At 51.0% G+C, this 13,434-nt stretch overlaps 5 protein-coding genes across 5 annotated transcripts; 2 read left to right on the forward strand and 3 right to left on the reverse strand.

Annotated features, from left to right (window-relative positions):
• Window positions 1-133: 133 nt before the first annotated feature.
• Window positions 134-4,568, forward strand: EPUS_06451 (uncharacterized protein; the record flags this gene model as incomplete). The annotated part of the gene is made up of 3 exons (XM_007787276.1): window positions 134-594; window positions 642-1,305; window positions 1,353-4,568. The coding sequence occupies 3 exons, from the start codon at window positions 134-136 to the stop codon at window positions 4,566-4,568; spliced, it is 4,341 nt and encodes a 1,446-aa protein (XP_007785466.1).
• Window positions 4,569-6,138: 1,570 nt separating this feature from the next.
• On the reverse strand, window positions 6,139-8,368 carry EPUS_06452 (ATP-dependent RNA helicase DED1; the record flags this gene model as incomplete). The annotated part of the gene is made up of 3 exons (XM_007787277.1): window positions 6,139-6,284; window positions 6,336-8,083; window positions 8,166-8,368. The coding sequence occupies 3 exons, from the start codon at window positions 8,366-8,368 to the stop codon at window positions 6,139-6,141; spliced, it is 2,097 nt and encodes a 698-aa protein (XP_007785467.1).
• Window positions 8,369-9,157: 789 nt separating this feature from the next.
• Window positions 9,158-10,165, reverse strand: EPUS_06453 (Peptidyl-prolyl cis-trans isomerase B; the record flags this gene model as incomplete). The annotated part of the gene is made up of 4 exons (XM_007787278.1): window positions 9,158-9,366; window positions 9,451-9,636; window positions 9,687-9,918; window positions 9,977-10,165. The coding sequence occupies 4 exons, from the start codon at window positions 10,163-10,165 to the stop codon at window positions 9,158-9,160; spliced, it is 816 nt and encodes a 271-aa protein (XP_007785468.1).
• A 236-nt stretch (window positions 10,166-10,401) lies between these two features.
• On the forward strand, window positions 10,402-10,988 carry EPUS_06454 (uncharacterized protein; the record flags this gene model as incomplete). Its single annotated transcript, XM_007787279.1, has 4 exons — window positions 10,402-10,404; window positions 10,453-10,497; window positions 10,595-10,861; window positions 10,944-10,988. The coding sequence occupies 4 exons, from the start codon at window positions 10,402-10,404 to the stop codon at window positions 10,986-10,988; spliced, it is 360 nt and encodes a 119-aa protein (XP_007785469.1).
• A 108-nt stretch (window positions 10,989-11,096) lies between these two features.
• Window positions 11,097-12,534, reverse strand: EPUS_06455 (Ribosome biogenesis protein ytm1; the record flags this gene model as incomplete). The annotated part of the gene is made up of 2 exons (XM_007787280.1): window positions 11,097-12,382; window positions 12,429-12,534. The coding sequence occupies 2 exons, from the start codon at window positions 12,532-12,534 to the stop codon at window positions 11,097-11,099; spliced, it is 1,392 nt and encodes a 463-aa protein (XP_007785470.1).
• Between the last annotated feature and the right edge of the window lie 900 nt (window positions 12,535-13,434).

The raw sequence follows: 13,434 nt of genomic DNA on the forward strand, positions 1-13,434 counted from the left end.
TAATTTCCTCGCCTTTGTTGTCCCTGACCGGATCTCAAAATATGTTTGCATCAGACTGTGAAAGATCAGGACAGCCTTCTGGTGCCCTTCCTCTGAATCTGGTCAATCATCTGCAAATGAACTGCGCATCGGTATGGGTAAGGATTTGGATGAAGAGGAGGAACAATTGACTGCACAGCCGGCAAAGACTGGAACTACAAAGTCAGAATGGAAGTCTCTTTTCAACTTCTCCTCACACCAGCATGTGCCCATCCTAATCGTCGCCCTCATTCTTTCGACAGCCGCTGGTATCACCGGACCAGCTCTTGCGCTCTTCTTTGGCAAGATTTTTGATGCGTTTTCTGCCTACGGATCTGGCGCAGTTGACGGTGACGCGCTGATGCAAAAGGTTTCTAAAGATGCTATTGCGCTTTGTGTGCTTGGATGCACGGTCTGGCTGGTCAAGGGAGGCTATTTTGCATTATGGATGGTGTTTGGCGAGATGCAAGCGAAGAATGCACGAGATCTGCTGTTTCAAAATCTGTTGGAGAAGGATTTCGAATGGTACGAGATGCGTACGAGTGGAATAGGAGCGCTGCTACCACGACTACAAACGTACGCCACCGTTTTTCTCCTTGTCGCAGCTACTGACTAAGTAACAGGCAGATTCGCGAACTCCAGATAGGCACGGCTCAGCCTTTAGGCTTCTCGGTTGAATTCATCGTGCAAGCGTTTGCATCTCTCGGACTGGCCTTATACACATCGTGGAAGCTTACTCTGGTGATTCTGGCTGCCCTGCCCGTGGCGGCAGTCATAATGTCATTTATCAATTCTATGATGCAGCCAAGTATCCTCGCGCAAGAAGTCGAACTTTCTTTAGCCTCCAAATTCGCCAATAGTGCTCTCTCAGCGATTGATACCGTCAAATGCTTCAACGGTCAAGCCCATGAGCTTGAGCAGTACAGATCAGTTGTCATGGCAGCCGCAAAGCATTACATGAAGCAGGCTCTGTCTAATTCACTTCAAATCGGGTTCGTACGTTTTGTGACTACGGCGATGTTTGTCCAAGGGTTTTGGTATGGTGGTCATCTCGTAAGGACAGGCAAAGCTTCTGCAGGCGATGTGCTCACCACGTTCTGGGCTTGTCTTATGGCCACCAAAGCCATTGAAGATATCCTGCCCCATATGATTGTCCTCGAAAAAGGACGAGCCGCAGGCGCCGCCATGAAAACCATCCTTGAACAAATGAGTCGGGGACTGAAAGTCGACTGCAGAACAAACCAGTCTACACCAAAGTTCTGTGAGGGAGATCTCGTAGTGCGTGATGTAAGTATCCACGGTGTTACACGCTGCCCGGCACCTAACCTCGACAGGTTTCTTTTGCCTATCCATCCCGGCCAGACAATCTGGTGCTGAACGAGTCAACTTTCTTCTTCCCAGCTGGAGAGACGACTTTCGTGGTGGGCAAAAGTGGTTCGGGGAAAAGTACGCTTGGAAACTTGTTGATGCGATTTTACGAGCCAACTGCTGGCAAGGTATTTGTGGATGGCACATCGATCGGCGAGCTTGAGATCAACTGGCTACGTAACAATATTACGCTTGTGCAACAGCAGAGTATACTCTTCAACGAGACTATTTTCAAGAACATTTCCTTCGGGCAACGTGACCACTATCGGGTCACCAAGGAGCAAGTCGAAGTCTGCGTTGATCTTGCAGCCCTTCAGTCTACCATCAACGAAATGCCTCACGGCCTCGATACTGAGGTCGGGAGTGGTGGTAATGCCTTGAGTGGGGGTCAGAAGCAAAGAATTGCTGTGGCGAGAGCAAGATTGCGAGATACTCCGATCTTGGTTCTCGATGAGTCAACCAGTGCTCTGGATTATATCAGCCGGAAAGCTGTCATGGAAGCGATACGCGAGTGGCGCCGGGGGAAAACCACGATCATCATTACTCACGACATTTCCCAGATCAAACAAGAGGATTTCGTATACGTCCTTGAGAACGGACGGATTATCGAGGAGGGCTATCGACATGCATTGCCTTCATTGGAGAAGGTAGCATCCGACACATTGACCACCCCAACCATTGCCTCTTCAGGACATTTCGATTTTGGTTTCCAAGCAAGACCAAGTCTAGTTCCACAGCATACTCGATACAGTAATATAGCTGTGGATACACGAAGGTCTATGATGCGAAGAGATTCGATAGAAATGCAGCTGGACAGCATTGCTGAAAGTTCCCGTAATCCACGGCCACCATCCATGGGCACTGCAGGTGTGCATGCACGGCCTGTAGCACGGAAACGCTCATCTGCCGGCAATGTATTGGACGCGATCAGAGGACGGCCGGTGTTGCCTGCAACACCGAGAACTTCCGCTTACCTCCTAACGTCCAATCCGCTTGAGATAGGGCAGTTGCATTCAGCCAATCCTAGGACGCTCAACCTGCACCGAGCTCTATCTCGCAGTGGTCGACCCATGAGTATGCACCAAGCTATGACAATGAATAGCATTTACGGAGACTCAATGCTGCCAACCAACCACTCCAACTTGAAGCGAGCACCAACCTTCCAAACCAATCGCCGTGTATCGGCCAGGGCTTCTCTAACGCCTTGGAGCAATTGGAAGCCATCAGAAGTGGGAGCAGATGGAACACTACGAACCCAACCCGTTTCTTCTATTCGGTCCATTCTACAAACAGTGTGGCCTACTCTCTCTCGACCCAAGCGGGTACAGTTCATCCTTGGTTTCACTTCTGCCCTTGTACATGCTGCAGGTCCACCTGTCTTCTCCTATATCTTCTCCCAACTGCTAGGCACATTTTTCATCACGGAGGGCCAAGCACGGAAATCCCTGATTTACTCCATGGCCATCCTTGGTATCGCCGTCGTTGACGCTCTCTCGGATGGAAGCATGCACTATCTCCTGGAAGGGTGTGGTCAAGTCTGGGTCGATCGTCTTCGATTGCAGGCTTTCGAAAGGATACTTGATCAACCAAAGGCCTGGTTTGACATGCAAGAAAATAGCCTGTCAAGCCTTACCAGCTGCCTCGACCGGAACGTCGAAGAGATGCGCAATCTCGTTGGGCGCTTCGCCCCGTTTATTGTTGTCGTTGCAGCGATGATGACCATAGCTACGGTCTGGTCTCTCGTGGTGTGCTGGAAGCTGACGCTGGTTGGCATTGCTGCAGCTCCATCTCTATACTTCGTTACCAAAGGATTTGATGCTGTAAGCAGCAAGTGGGAGAATCTCACCAACGAAGCTGGCAATGAAGCTGGAGCCATCTTCGTGGAGACCTTTACAGATATCCGTACAGTGCGAGCCTTGACGCTGGAATCCTATTTCCACAAAAAATACAACAAAGCAACCTCCCAAGCGCTGATCGTCGGCATCAAGCGGGCCGCTTACTCTGGCTTCTGCTTCGGTGCATCCGACTCGGCCATCAATTTCGTCACGGCCCTCGTCTTCTGGTACGGTGCGAAGGTCGTACAAGAAGGAGACTTCTCGGTCAAGTCAATCCTCACAGTCTTCTCCATGCTCCTCTTCAGCACGGCCAACGCTACCGCAGTAATAGCCTTCATCCCGCAAATCTCCTCGTCGACAGACACGGCAACCCGGCTCCTCCGTCTGTCCAACCTGCCCCTCCATAAATCCCACGAACACAGCGGCACCATCAAACTCAACACCGCTGACCCAGACATCGTCTCCGGCCCCATCAAATTCATCAACCTCACCTTCGCCTACCCTATGATGAAGCCTAGCCGCGGCCCCTCCGCACCCGCCCTCTCAAACCTGAACCTCACAATCTCCAGCGGCACCTCCACAGCTGTGGTCGGGGCATCCGGCTCCGGAAAATCCACCATCGCCTCCCTCTTACTCGGCCTCTATCCGCCGACGCCCAACCCTACCAGCCGCCCCAACTCCACCTTCTCCCCACCACCACCACCCAATCTCCTCATCTCAGGCCACAACATCACCACCCTGCACATGGCCACACTCCGCACCCACATATCCATCGTCCCCCAAACGCCCACCATCTTCCCCGCCAGCGTCCGGCAAAACATCAGCTACGGCCTCCCCCTCCTCTCACCCCTCACCACCACATGCTCCATCCACACCGCCGCAACCCGAGCCGGCATCCACGACTTCATCCTCAGCCTACCCCGGGGCTACGAAACACTCATCGGCGAGGGCGGCTTATGTGTTTCCGGCGGCCAAGCCCAGAGGATCGTGATCGCTCGAGCGCTGGTCCGGAGACCGCGGGTGCTGGTGCTGGACGAGGCGACGAGCGCGCTGGATGGCGAAAGTGCCGACGTCATCCGCCACACCGTCGTTGATCTGATCGCGGAGAGTAGGCGGGAAGTCAGGACCGGTGCGGGGGATGGTGGCAAGGGGGGAGGCGGAGCCGGGATGACGGTCCTGATCATCACGCATTCCAAGGAGATGATGGCCTGCGCGGAGAACGTGGTCGTGCTGGAGAAGGGAACGGTGGTCGAGGAGGGGAGGTATCGGGATCTGATCCGCAGAGAGGGGGGCAGGCTGTGGAGCATGTTAAGGAGTCATGGCTACGATGATGGCGGGATTGCTTGAGCGACTGACTGACTGACTGACTGACTGACTGACTGACTGACTGACTGACTGACTGACTGACTGACTGACTGACTGACTGACTGACTGACTGACTGACTGACTGACTGACTGACTGACTGACTGACTGACTGACTGACTGACTGACTGACTGACTGACTGACTGACTGACTGACTGACTGACTGACTGACTGACTGACTGACTGACTGACTGACTGACTGACTGACTGACTGACTGACTGACTGACTGACTGACTGACTGACTGACTGACTGACTGACTGACTGACTGACTGACTGACTGACTGACTGACTGACTGACTGACTGACTGACTGACTGACTGACTGACTGACTGACTGACTGACTGACTGACTGACTGACTGACTGACTGACTGACTGACTGACTGACTGACTGACTGACTGACTGACTGACTGACTGACTGACTGACTGACTGACTGACTGACTGACTGACTGACTGACTGACTGACTGACTGACTGACTGACTGACTGACTGACTGACTGACTGACTGACTGACTGACTGACTGACTGACTGACTGAATCAATGTGGTTCCGAAAGGAAGGGGCTCCGGGCCAGATTCCGGGGCAGTAGATTAACTAAGTTACGAGTAGTAACTCGAGGTGGTCAGGTTCAGGCATAACTAGGCATCTCGATAGATTAGACGAGCTTAGACTGATAACCTACTAGTTAGGTAGGATATATCGAACCTTTTTTTTCCCCCAGTTGCGCCTTCGTTCGCTTTCCAGCAGGTACCCAACTGTTCAAATTAACTTGTTAGAGATCAGAAATGCACCACTCCATCCCGTACATATCTCATGCTTTGGGTCCTTCACATCCAACTGATCAAAAACCAGGAATAATAATCAATCATCCATCCACCAGGCCAGCACGTCATCATTGTCGCGATATAAATCACAATAAGTCAATAGTCCTACAGCAGCACGCAACAAGAAGCACAACTACAACAATCACAATCACAATCACAATCACAATCATCACGTCCATTCAAGCTCGTGTAGCAGCAGCACAAGTACAAGTGCGTTGGTTGCAAACGCAGCAATGAAAAATCGGCATTGTTGATGACTTTCTATTAGCGACAGCGATGTCCGTTTGCTCATCAATACCCCCCCTCCCTTGCGAAGTAGGTACAATAAAGAGGTGGCCGGGTCAACCACCTCATGCTCTCTTCTTCCCATATCCATGTCCCTCGCGTAGATTCTTTGCTAGGTCGAGACCGGAAGAAAAGAAATGGAGAGCCTGTGCGTGTGGCCCGCCGCCTTCCGAATTTGTGTCCCTCCTTCAATTTTTTCCATGTGAAGCTCGACGATTTTTGGGGTATCTCTTGGAACGTGGAAACAGAAAGTCAACGCTATCTATCGTTGTATCATGCAATGCCGGAGAAGCAGAGTGGTTGAGAGCGATCCTGCCCGCGAGGGCTCATTAAAGCCGTGAGAGCCTCTGAGCGCCGACCCCGAAATGGACATGACGACTTTTGAAAAGAAACGAAAATTGTGCAACACCACACCCTCCCAGATTCGATGCTGTGACGTCGACTACCACCAGGATGATGGTCCATTGGCGCCACCGGGATTACCATAGCCACCACCACCACCACCACCGTAGCCGCCGCCATAGCCGCCACCGCCGCCACCATAAGCTGGAGCACCACCGCTGTAGCCACCGCTGAAGCCACCACCGCCTGAGATGGGGTTAGCTGGGTCCGCCAACAAGTAAGAAGGGTGAAGCCTACCATATCCACCTGAAGGGGGGCCACCAAAGCCGCCGCCACCATAAGCTGGAGCACCTGGTCTGCCGCCTTGACGACGCATGTCACGAGTAGCAGAGGCACCACGACCTCCGCCTCCACCTCCACCACGGCCGCGACCACCACCACGACCCCCGCCAAAGCCAGACCCTTCACGTGCAATATTACCCAAGAAATCAGGGCATTCTTGGTGAGCTTCCTTCAGAAGGTCAATAAGATCACGAACTATTCCACGATTGCCCCGGTTGAAGAATGCTGTTGAAAGACCAGTATTACCAGCACGCCCTGTACGACCAATTCGATGCACATAGTCGTCAATGTCAGTGGGCAAGTCATAGTTGATAACATGCGTTACGTTAGGGATATCGAGACCACGTGCAGCGACAGCGGTAGCCACCAGGATGGGACAAACGCCAGTCCGGAAGTACTCAAGAGCTCGCTCGCGTTCACGCTGAGTGCGATCTCCATGAATAGCGGTGGCAGGAAAATTTTTGTTGATGAGGAAGTCAGACAGAGTGTCAGCCATGCGTTTGGTCTCCACAAAGACGAGGGTCAAGCCATTTGCATGGGTGTGCAGGATGTCCAGAAGAACGGACCGTTTGTCATGGTCTTCAACATATTCCACCTTCTGTGTGATGTTCTCGGAAGTAGAACCAACACGCCCAACGGACAAGAAGACATACTCCTTCAAGAAGTCCCGAGCCAACATCTGAATATCGGGTGGGAAGGTGGCCGAAAACATGAGGGTTTGACGATTTTCAAGCTTGGTCATATCTTCGCCATCCACAATGCGACGAATTTGGGGCTCGAAACCCATGTCCAGCATGCGGTCAGCTTCATCGAGAACAAGGTACTTGATGTTAGCCAGAGAAATGCGGCCACGCTCGATAAGATCAACCAGTCGACCCGGGGTTGCAACAAGCAGATCGCAGCCACGTTCCATTGAGCGAAGCTGAGAACCAATGTCAGCGCCGCCGTAGACCACACATGGGCGGACCCAAGAGCGGTAGGCAAACTTTCGTGCCTCGTCGTAAATTTGAGACACCAGTTCACGGGTAGGGGCAAGGATCAGGGAAGTAGGAAAGGCCTTCCGTTGACGTGAGAAGCCGGCATTTGCTCCCATTGCAGGAACAGCGGATGGTCCGTATTGGAATGCTTGAGATAAAATGGGGAAGAGGAAACCGCCAGTTTTACCGGAGCCGGTTTGAGCACAGGCCATGAGATCGCGGCCAGCCATGACGATGGGGATCGAGTATTTCTGAACGGGTGTGGGAACGGTGTACCTGGCCAGTTTGATGTTGTTGAGGAGATGATCATCCAGAGGGGGGTTCATGAAGGTGGTCACTGGTTCAGGAATGTCCCGACCTGAGGCCTCAACGGGGATGTCGTCGTAGTTGGCGAAGTTGATACCACTGTGGGCTTTGGTTGGGTCATCCGGCACACCGAACAATTCATGTTCCATCTTAAGATTCTGAGGTCCAGGGATGTGTTGCCCGTCACGCCATTGCCCATCGCCAGAACCACGTGGAGAAGGAGCGCCACCACCTCCGCCGTAACCTCTGCCATATGACCCTCCTTGTGCTCGGGCTGCAGGGTTGCCATAAGCATTCGGGTTGAAGCCGCCGGATGGCGCAGCCGCTGGTGGTCCGCCCCAGCCATTGGCAGCCCCTCCCTTTCCACCTGGAGTAAAATCTGGAGCGCTCGCCCAGTTGTTGCCACCACCGCCTAGAGCACTTTGATGCCGTTAGCCATTACCAGATCATAAATGGTTGACAAGGACGCGTTTATAACGTCCTTTTCATGGAGAATACACACCTGGAATTTCCCCATGCACTACCGTCTAGTCCCGAGTCGCCGCCTGGAGGAAGTGTTGCAGGTCCGTCCATGGGGGGAGGGCCGCTGCGGACAGGCTGACCACGGAGATGAGGAGGAATGTATGCAGGACGGCCGTTGGGCATGGTGGCAGCATGCTTTGAGTCGGTCAAGCTGAGACCGTTCATGTTGAGCTGATTTGCCATGGTGCAAAGATCGGTTCCTAAGGAATTTGAGGTCAGCCACTGACAAGATTTTCACTTGAGAATTAGCGGACAACTCACAAGTCAAGAGAGTTATGAGTTCAGTATGTAAGAGAAGTCCTGCGGCAGATCTGTCCAAATCTTGATCCCTTACAGCGAAGACCGGATGGAGAAGAGCCGAAAGGATGGTGACGAGAATCAAAGACTGCAGTAAGCTGTAGCTGATTTCTTTCGTGAAGCCTTTCACGACGGGAGATAGGCAGAAGAGGACTGGAAAAGCCTCTCAGAGTCTACCTAAGTGATGTAAAGAAAGGCGGAAACAAAAGCAGAAGGAGATACACGAGTCGGTGTATGTTGTGGTTGGGTGTGCTGGGGGAGGGTTGAGAGAGAGAGAAGTTGAAGATGATTGTGAAGCAGGCGACAAAATATTCCAGGTTTGAGTTAAGGCCCTGCAAAATTTGGGAGGTGTTGCCAAGTGGCGCTAGTTAAGCATTTGGGGGGTTCAGTTTCTGGAACTTGAAGCTGGGCAGTGGAAAAGATACTGATGGAGCCCAGGCTTTGTTCCCCTACCACGTACCCCTGTACACCTTATACCTTATACCTACACCAGCATTGGATCTCACCATCCGAAGCTTCTAGATTTCAGCACATTGGGGATACAATACAGAGTAACAATAACACAGAAGTCGCCAGATTTACTCCGAACTGCGCAGTGGCCAATCGGTGATCATGGCAATGACACAAGGCAAACATCAAGGGACAGCTCATGGTCCCGCTTCATATGTAGTCTTTCTATGCTAGGCTCTTCTCATTGACCACCATGTTTGACCTGCGTCGCCTTCGGAGGATAAAGAAGAGGAGGCCAAGCACAATGCTTACCAACAGTGCTTTCGCCAAGAGAGAAGCGGCAATGAGGCCCTCAACGGGCACGGTGTCTCCTGTCATAGCCTCAGTAGCAGGATCTACAGGCGCTTTTGATTCGGCTTCTTCGTCCTCGACTTCTGAAACTCATGTATTAGCGAGAGCAACTGGAAGAAACCAGAGAGCAAAACATGCCACCCAGTTCTAGAGTTCGGCATGGATACCTTCCGCCGGAACCTCCAGCTCCCCACTTTTAGCAATCGTGATGGGGTCGACCGGTTTGTCTCCTGAAGCCGTCTTGGTCGCCTCAATCTTCTTCACCACATCATAGCCCTCAAGAACTTCCCCAAAGACAACATGACGGCCATCGAGCCAGGACGTGATGACGGTGGTAATGAAGAACTGGGAGCCTGTGGATTGTCAGCGTCATCATGTAAGAAGCCATAATCAAGTCACACACCATTGGTATCTTTGCCAGCATTTGCCATGCTGAGAAGTCCCTCCTTGGTGTGCTTCAACTTGAAGTTCTCATCCTCGAACTTGGTCCCGTAGATGGACTTCCCGCCTGTCCCGTCACCGTTGGTAAAGTCTCCGCCCTGAATCATGAACTGCTTGATAACGCGATGGAACCCGGAGCCTTCGTAGCCGAAGCCTTTTTCACCTGTTGCCAGAGCCCGGAAGTTTTCTGCAGTCTAGTGATTGATCAGCCTACCTCTAAATGATAAAATATGGCGATGGGTGCATATAAACCTTTGGCACAGTCTTGCCATAGAGGCCCATCACAATCCTTCCGACTGGCTCACCATTCTGCTCAATGTCGAAATAGACCTTGTGCGTGATCTTCGGCCCCTTAGCTGCTGACGCTGTCTGTCCCATGAAAAGGAAGGTAGCGGTCAGGATAAGCATCAAGGACACGATGAGGTTCCTGAAGTTGGTCATGGTGAAGATCATCGATAATACACGCTCTTCCACGATTCAGAGATTGAACAATGGAAGAGTCTGGTTGACGACGCATTGAGGAGGTGACCACCCAAGTTCTGGGGCTTGGCGTCTTCGACCACAACTTGTCTCCATCTCCAGACTCTGTACGGAGTGATGCGGGTCTGTTCTCCTGCGAACGTTGTCGCGAAAGTGATAATGACAAGATAGCAGTATTTTACACCTAGCATTCGACTATGGTAGGATGGGTCTCAATTACACACTTAGTAACGAGCTGACGGGTATAGGTGTTTCTCTTCAGCGTCAACTTCCCCGAACGCCGCATGGTGAAGGTACCGATTCCCCAAGTCTTAGAACGACGACCACACCCATTGATTTATCTTATTCTCTCTCTCCACGATCTTCCATCGCGCGTCTGACCCCTGGCAGAAAGCTCTCCAGTCCTTCTTCGGCATCGGCCCTAACGTCTCCGCCCGCCTCCTCGCGAAGCACCACCTCCATGACACCTGCCGCGTCGGCGAGTTAGCCAACACCCAAATCCTCGAGATCAATGCGACACTCACCGAGATGAAGATTGAGAACGACTTGCGGCGGCAAGTGCTGGGTAATATTGCGAGGTTGAGAGATACGGGGACATTCCGTGGGAAGAGACATGCCATGGGCCTGCCTGTGAGAGGGCAGAGAACCAAGAACCAGGTACGTTGTCGGGCCCATATCTTCTCAAGGAATCTGAAGAGTTCCCAATCCCTAGCGAGACATGTGCTGATGATTTTGGCAGACCATAACAGCATGGAAACTCAACAAGATAGACCGGAAGCTGTAATTGGGAGAGGGTGTGACTATATAGAAGTGCAATACCATGACGATCAAGGGATAGCGATATCATAGCAAAGGTCTTTTCCGGTCCTAACTTGCCCCTAACGCACCATTTTCAAGCTGTAGTCTGACTACGCTGCGATACTATCCCGCTACCTCGATTGATTTGCACTCGTTTATCTTCCGAAGCACTGACAATCCCAAGCGCTTTGTCCCAACAGACTCCAAACACTTTCACTCCCTCACCTGCCACGATTCTGCCTTTGCCCTTTGCACTCTCCCGCTCGATAGTGTAAATACTCTCCCCAACCATTCCATCCTTGCCACTTCTCTTACTCCGGACGTCCCACACTCTGCAAGTCCCGTCATGGCTCCCACTTATTATGCCGTATTCACTCTCTGGGTCTTTGGCCAAGCTTACTACCGCGTTGTAATGTCCACGAAGGGTCATCGCTGACACGGTGGTGGCTGTATCGCGCGGGTCTATGAGCTTAACGTCTTTTCCTGATGAGCCGGCAGCGAGAAGATGTAGTTCTGGAAGCTGTGTCAAAGAAAGCAGGGCATTTGAGGTTGTCCTAGTGTCCACCAAAGCAGATGTGACTAAATCCCATGTGCGAACAGTGTGATCCCATGATGCAGAGTATCCCACCGTTGAGTCCTTGCTGTCGAAGACCGCCTCCGACACAGCTTCCGTATGTGCTTTCAACAGGGATAAGGGTCCCCTTTGTGGCACAGTTACAGATTGGTCTAGCTTCCGGCGTTTGGATCCTCTTGCGGACGCAGAAGGGAGGAGATTGCTTGGCGCTTCTGGAGCTTGGGACTTGCTTGTAGACCAGACACCGACGTTGTGGTCTGCTGAAGCAGAAAGTATGCGATTGGTGTGCCCATGAACGGCGATCGAGTTTACACTTCCTCTGTGACCGTAGAGCTCAAGTTGTGGAGCAACCTTGCCAGAAGCCTCAGCTCCATCTGCTCTGTAGTTCCATACCCGAACTGTCCTATCAAGTCCAGAAGACACTAATTTGGTTGGAGAGAGAAATTTTGAGCTTGTAACGGATGATGTATGGCCCCCATCGGAAGGACTCGGCGAAGTTGCAAGGACCTGTGAAGAGGTATTCCAGATCCTCATCTCATCGCCACGAGCGTTGGAGGGGGATAATGAGAGCACATCAACGGAGCTAACCCAGTCATCGTGCTCGAAAGACGCAACATGTGTAGGCGGAATTAGTGCGCGAACATATTCAACCGCCAGTGTTGTCTCTGTGGAGAAGCCATTCGCAGTCAGATAGTCATCAACCGATGTGCGCAAGTAAGATCCATTGATCAAGAATTCCAGCGGTATCGGCTTTTCTGTACCAAGCAGATTGTTGACCAGGGTAGAGAGAGCATACCGGCGTAGAGCTGTAGAGTTCAGTGAGAAGACCTTGGAAGATTGTGATAGCCTTACAGCTTGGTACGAGTATTGGTCCGAGGCTCTCGGGAAGAGCAAGCTTCCTGTCTCTCGTTGTCAACTGCAATCGTACTTGGGTTTGAAGACCGCCAGTCTCTGCCATAGCAAGCGAAGTTATGTGATCCAATGCATCAATCCAGCCAGATTAGAGCGTTCGACCTCGAGGTGATCTTCGTATACGCTATTCCTCAAAACACCCAGGCAGATTCCATGCAACAATCATGAGTCTCGAGTCCTGAGAACAAAATTCTCTATTGTTCAGGTCGGGATCTGGTATTAGGACCACTACTTAGCAGGAAGAAGAAGCCCACATTAAAAAATGGTAAGAGAGCCATTAAAGTGCGCTTAGAGCTAGCCGAACCGTAAAATTGCTTAGAGTGTACCAGGATATGTAGCTAAGACATCTGTAATCCAATAAGATTTCATCATTTACAACATTATTTGTCAAAAATATAGTCTTACTGTAATCAAAATATGCCTCTCTGATCATACTAATATAGTCCTCATTTGACAGAATAGTTGTTATTCCTATTAACGGCACTTAGCTCACATTTTTTATTACCCCTTCTCTTGGTAAGTAAGTCTAAGTACACCCCCGCGCGAAAGTATCTGACCAAAACGCGTCATTTTTGAACACGCGTTTTTTTACACCCTTTTTCAAACAACTACCATGGCTCAACGCAAGGCTCTGGCGCCTCTTGAAATTAACAGGAGCTATGGCAAGGAGTTATCTCCATACCAACGAGGCCAAATTTCAGCGTACAAAGCTATAGGGTTGTCAAATCAAAAGATTAGTCAAAATTTGCAATGCAGCAAAGCTACAGTTTTTAATACCCTTGTTCAAAATCTACTTCGCAACTAAGGCAAAAGCTTGCCTTGTTTAGGACGCTCTTAGACCTTAAATAGAGTTTAAAAATATAATATTTTATATTTTATTTATATTAATTTAAAGGCTACTTATTAAGAAATCAAGTCTAAAGTTAATATTAATATTTATTAAGTA

This window comes from Endocarpon pusillum (assembly GCF_000464535.1).
Source record: "Endocarpon pusillum Z07020 unplaced genomic scaffold C658955, whole genome shotgun sequence".
Taxonomy (NCBI): Eukaryota; Fungi; Ascomycota; class Eurotiomycetes; order Verrucariales; family Verrucariaceae; genus Endocarpon; species Endocarpon pusillum.